At 42.2% G+C, this 6,309-nt stretch overlaps 1 protein-coding gene across 1 annotated transcript in view; it reads right to left on the reverse strand.

The window, feature by feature from the left end:
• Positions 1–4,815: 4,815 nt before the first annotated feature.
• Positions 4,816–6,309, reverse strand: part of LOC309840273 (tripartite motif-containing protein 77-like) — a 21,190-nt gene continuing 19,696 nt past the window's right edge. Inside the window, 4 exon segments of the mRNA XM_082682356.1 lie at positions 4,816–5,173; positions 5,177–5,230; positions 5,234–5,531; positions 5,902–5,936. Coding sequence (XP_082538482.1) covers positions 5,045–5,173; positions 5,177–5,230; positions 5,234–5,531; positions 5,902–5,936 — 516 coding nt within the window. The 3' untranslated portion in view covers positions 4,816–5,044.

Raw genomic sequence — 6,309 nt, forward strand, 5'->3', positions numbered from 1 at the left:
ATGGCACAGAATGAGCTTGCAGACCACCTTCTCTACGATGCCTGGAGTCCCAGGGTCTTGTGTGTAGAAGTGTAGGCTGTAGGCACATTTGCTACTGCCAAGGGAAACATTTAATGTGAGTATTATTACATCAGAGTGGAAGATGAAGAAGCATGGAGAGGGGAAGCCAATGTTGTTGCAGTTCGCAGACAATGACTAGGTCTAAAGAAACAGATGACTGCAGCGGGTTATATGCAGAAGCCATCAGAACAAAACCCAGCCTTGCTGAATATCTTAACACCAGAACAAAAGCAACAAATACAAGCAAAATAGGAACAGACAGCGGCATAAACACAGAGTAGAAAATACTATAACCAAAATAAAACCGCTCAAAATCCTCCTATCAATAAAAGTAAATGGAGTTATAAAAGAAAAAAGATACTGTCAAATTAAATCACGGCGCAAAACTCAGTTCTGTGCTGAATGTAAGATGTATCTCAGAAAGGCTAAAAGTAAAAGGATGGAAGAAAAATAAAAGGAGTAATAAAAGGATTTCTTTACGGAGCCGCAGCAGAGAGAGCCCGTGATGTGTTTTTACACTCACGCAGCTGGAGGTGTTTACACTAGCGTGAGCTTATTTCAAAGGTGTTTACACTGCTCGTGTGAGTTTATTTGACCATGTAAAGAAACCACTTTTTTGAAGATTTCTTTATTTTAGAGAGAGATGGGAGAGAGAGCGCGCAAGCGGGGTTTGGGGGAACGGGCAGAGGGAGAGGGAGAAAGATGCTCCAGCAGACTCTGAGGTGAGTGTGCAGGGGAGTTCCATCTCACAGCCCCTGAGATGGTGACCCAAACTGAAACCAAGAGGCAGATGCTCAACCCACTGTACCATCCAGGCGCCCCAAGAAACCACTTGCATATTATTAGGAATAAAAAGGGTAACAGCGAAAGAAGAAAACACCATCTCTTTTAAGGGAGCCCTGCCAGGCCCAAGCGTCCCTCCCCCAGCTCCGCACACTCAGGGGGTCTATGTCCTGAGCCCACCCTACTGGTGATGGCCCTGCAAACTCCAAGTCCCACTCCACCACATCCGCACAAACACACACATTTCTCTAGGAAAGCCAGTCTCCTTGGAGGAAGGCTGCTCCAGCGTGGGAGCCTAAACCCAGATTGTGGGTTGCCTTCCCGCCCTGGAACTCTGGCAGCCAGAGGGCCAAGCCCAGGGAAGTTGCCTCATCCCCTTGGACTCAAAAGGTTTGTCTCAAAACTGGGACCTTGAACCCAAGGAGCATATGGGGGTCAGCAGTCTGCAGACCTGCAGGGTCAGCTGATCCTGAGAAGTCCCTCTGCTCCTGTCCCCGACTTGGATGGAGCCCACTTCTGGGCTGTTGGGATTCACCTACAGGGCTCTTGCTGGATCCAGGTGCCTGAAGGCTTTATTTAACAGCTTTAATTCAATATTCAATTTATTATTAATTATTATTTATTTATTATTAATTATAATTATCATTAATTCAAATTAAATATTTCAATATTTAACTCAATATTGTCCCTTAACCCAACACTTTTTACTAGATGTACTTGCTTTTTTAAAAAAGAGACAAAAAAATAACTACAAATAATAAATCTAAACATTTTACAAAAAGCAGAGAGTACCATGAACTCATGAATAGGGAGACCGGAATTGTTTATAGTAAGAGAGTCAGAAATAACAAATTTATTTCACTTTACATATTCTAGAGAGAGTATTTCCTTATTTAAAAAAAAAAAAATCTATAGGGCACCTGGAGGGCTCATGCAGTTAAGTGTCTGCTGACTTCGACTCAGGTCATGATCCCAGGGTCCTGGGATGGAGCCCTATGTCTGGCTCCCTGCTCAGTGGGGAGTCTGTTTTTCCCTCCCCCGGGCTCCCCCCTTCTGCCCCGCCTTGTGTGCTCTCCCTCTCTCTCTGACAAATAAGTAAAATCTTTAAAAAAAAGTGTAATGTAGAAATAGGCTCAAATTCTACCATAATGAGGACAAGATAGAAACTGTCCTATAGCCCGTTTCCAGGCTTTGCCATTCTGGACAGAACTTGCCACTCTTCTTTTCCATGCCTGTTCCCATGAGGTGATTTATGGCAACACACTCTTGAGTTACAGGTCTTGTTCTATATAGGAGAGAAATCAGGCCACAGTATTTCCCAACTAACTACTTTCTTATCGATAAGCATTCCTGACATAGTCTCGTTAAAAACTTTCTTGACTTAGATTGTTTATACGAAGCCAGATTAGATCTTCCCAAACTGTTTCCTGCGAAGATAGGACAGTATTTATTGATGACCTCAGTCTCCAGAGTGAGCGTTCTCAGATTGGTTCAGTAAGAAAAAATATAAATGGCGGATTTTCCTGCCCTCCCAAATTAAGGTGATTATAGTGTTCCTTTGTAAGAGTAGGACTCTTAAAGGAGAGATTGGGATCAGTGGGCTGGAGGAGAGGTGGGCAAGGACAGGAGGGCCTCCTGAGGAGGTCAACACTCCATTGGCCCCTGACCTTTTGGTATTTACCCTTCTGGTTCCACTTCATTCTGGTTACTGTCTTCCTTTATCCATCTGGACTCCTTTTTCAGCATCCTTGGTAGATGGTGATTCTCTAAGTGTGATTTGCATACCTCCCACAATGAGCTCCATATCCCTATGGCTTCGACTGTAATTCACTAACCCAGATTTCCCACTAGAAGATAGCTCCCATGTTCCAAACTGGTATTTCTAAATATCTAGTGGGCCCTACAACGGAATGTATTATGGACTGCTCACTCCCAGTGTGTTTTATAACGCCCTCCGGAGCTTCACTCCACATCCACCTTCAATCATCTTTTAAATCTGTTTCTTTTTTAACTTTCTTTTGTCAAGTATTTATGTCAAAGAAGAATTGTGAGAAACGTCGGGATAGTTTTTGTTGTGTCTGCAGTTTTCTTTTTTCTTCTGTCTATTGTATTTGGTTCTCTCTTCTTTCGCTCTCTGATCTGGTCTTTGCCAGCTCTTCAGTATTTTTCTGAAGGACATGAAAATTCCTGCCCAGCAGGTATCTCAGGAACACCTGGTAAGCTCAGAAGCCCAGACAGTCCAGCTCCTGCATCAGCCTCTTAGAGAACAGACTGTTTTCCTTTCCCCGTTTGACAATGTTATTGTCCCTATGCCTTAGAGGAATCAGTCATTCTCTTCCCTGTATTTGACAGGGAATTTGCATCAAAAACTGTCCCGGGGCGACTGTATCTCTGTCTGTTTCTTCTCTCCAATCCTTTCATTTTATCCTTGATCCAGGTTTTTGAATCCTGCGTGCAAAGGGCCGCGGAGGAGGAGGAGCAGAAATCTGCACGTCCTCGTGTAAAATGCGAGGAGCTGTAATGACCAGTGAGGTTGCCCTAAATATCTGGGGGGCGGGAGTGGGGGTGGGGAGGAGGGGGTGAGGTCAGAAGGAGCATGTGCGCTTTGGGCCACCCTTTCTGTAAAGTCTTAGAAATCCCAAGTAAAGGCTCTTTGGGGGTGGTGTGTGTTGGTGGGGGTCGCCCAGTCGGCAATTTGAGTGGGTTCACATTCTATTTTTAACTTCTCGCAGTCCTCACATACAGAGTTCTTACTTTCGGTGGTCTGTTCAGACGTCTCTAGTTGTCTTCCGTGGGTGAGTTGGACTCGAGGATTTATTCCGTTTTGGCCAGTGCCAGAAGTGAACACAAAACTGTTAAGTATGTAGCAACTCTTGGAACCTTCCAAGAGATGAGGGAATCAGGATTGTCAGATTGCTTTAAAGACTCCCTAGGCAACACTCTGAAAATCTAGGTGTAGCTTTTATGCTGCTACATTTTCACAGAAGTGAATTTAGTTGCCAGAATATTCACTACTGAAGAATCTCTGGGAAGAGAAGGAGAGCAGGGATTCCTGGAGAGAATTACTTTAATGTCTGATTACTTTGTGAACTTCTAAGATCTAAGTCTGGAGCATTTTTTGAAATGAAATTTGAATGTTGGCTATTTGATATTTTGTGTGGTTGAGAACTGAGGTTTACACATTCCCCCAAATCTGTGTGTGTATGTGTGTTTTGACTATTTATATAATATCCTTAAAACTAGTTCAGTATCCAAGCATCAAGGCATTTTTGTCTGTAACTATCATTCTAGTAAAATTTCTCTGTATTCTTGGAATACTGTGCTCATTACTGAGTACTTACAGCAACACTGAGGAGTCAGATTATATACGATCTATATTTTTCTTTTCAGTTAAAGGGAATTTGTGACCCATTAATCTGAACAGTAACATAATTCATTTCTTTATTCAATAATGTTTCTCAGCACTTCCTGTCTTACTGTGTCTTCATTATCTTAACTTTCTGTTGGTTCTGTAGCCTTTGCTTTTAATATTTTTTTACACATTCTTTAATTTATTTATTCAAATATTTTGTTGTTATCTTTCATGCCGCCAGGCTGCTGATTCATTCTTGGAATGTGGTATGAAGAGCACTGAGATTGGCCATCCATCTTGTGATTGGCAAACTAGAAAAGACCTGAATTCTGTTGTCGAGTTGTTGAGTTTTACAAAGGTTAGAGATAAGCTGTTCTTGAGGTCTTGTTATAATGGAACCTAATCTATTCCAGTAAAGCGAGAACGCATGGAGGAGGGAGGGACTTAGCCAGATGAATGGAGGAGGAAGAGTGACCCAAAGTGACACTGGGTTTTGACAAGAACTGCCTGGAAGGAGAATTCTCTGTGCTTTGTGTTCATCCATTTAGTGAGCTTCCACACCCATGCATTCCTCCATGTCTAGGAAGCTCAGCAAATGAAAAGTGCACATATCCCACACAAGAAAATAAGAGAGATTACTTTTACTTAAATAAAACAGAAAAGACAAATGTATATCCTTCACATTGTCACCACTTTAAAAAATAATGCAGATAAATCTCCTGAAGGTAAGATGAAGTTCAAGTCCATGAGGTATAAGTGATTTTCCCCATTTGAGAAGTCACCACGATAGGACACTACCCAGCTATTAAAATTCCCGAGACCTTGGACAGGTTTATGAGCTGTTCCTCATCATTTGGGTCCACAGCAAATGAAAGGTCTGAAAGGGCAAGAAAAGGAGCATGAGAGGAAATTACAAATAAGGGAGCTTTTGTCAACAAAGCTTACTGTACTATGTGCATAATCTAGAAACACCCCTATTTAGCCCTGGGGTCTTTGGATGTAGTGGCACAATATTGGGGAGGCAGAGAAGAGGTGTCAGAGGTCGTCCACTTGGATGCACAGAAGTAGAAAGATACCCTCAGGGTTGAGCAGCATATCACTGCGATTTATCCAGGAATCCTTGCAAAGTCCTGTAATCCAGTTACGAGAGTTTCCCACCTCTACCTCGCAGTCCTTGCAAAGTCCTGTAATCCAGTTATGAGAGTTTCCCACCTCTACCTCGCAGTAATGTTTGCTGGAGGTGAAGGTCTGAGCTCCCCACAAGAGTGTGTACCGTGGACTTGCAAAACTGGGGGGCATGTGTTCATAGTCAGGACCGCATTGCAGATGTCTCAGGCTTCAAACAGAGCCACACGGGAACTGCTTATATTATGGTCCAATGTAAGACACACTTCAGTAAGAAGAAAATCGTGAAGTCAAAGAACAGAGTTTAAAAGTTCTAGGGACAAAGTGCAGTAGTCTTCTGGTGAATGCTGAACAAGCACATCTCTAAAACTAAACGAAAACTGGTTTGCTTCATTTCCTGAGAACACTCCCACCCCACTGTGGTACTTACCATTTAGTAATTCCTCATCAAGTTCTGGAACATGGAACAGTTAGCTTTCATGACAGAGCCCATACTAACTGCTCCAGAACACTCTTTTACCGCAAATGACTAAACAGAGTGTGTCACTGAAAATCCAGAGACCTCAGCAAGGGCTCTTTGCCTATGTACAGAGCAAGTAAAGGTCTCTTCAAAGAACTAGAGGAAAGACAACTTTGAGAATACAGAAACATGTAGGATGTCAGGTTCACTTTATTTTCACTAGTTCACTGAACATTTAGGAGCCTGCACATCGATGCCAAGTAAATACCAATATGGCCCTTCACTTGCTTAAGTCTTCTCATTCACCAACTAGCACAAAATAAAGTAAATATAATAACAGTAATAAATGTACTACAGATCACTTTAAAAATATGATATTATTATTTTTATTAGTCCTAAATAGTGATCACCTTTCTCAAATATGGGGACACAACATGCAAACAAGCAAAGGTAAAATAAACTGAAAGTCTGTATTTGCCTGTTTTTAAGAAGTAGTTTTTCTCTCTGAATTTCTAACTCTTACATCATG

Source organism: Mustela nivalis (assembly GCF_964662115.1).
Source record: "Mustela nivalis genome assembly, chromosome: 9".
NCBI lineage: Eukaryota > Metazoa > Chordata > Mammalia > Carnivora > Mustelidae > Mustela > Mustela nivalis.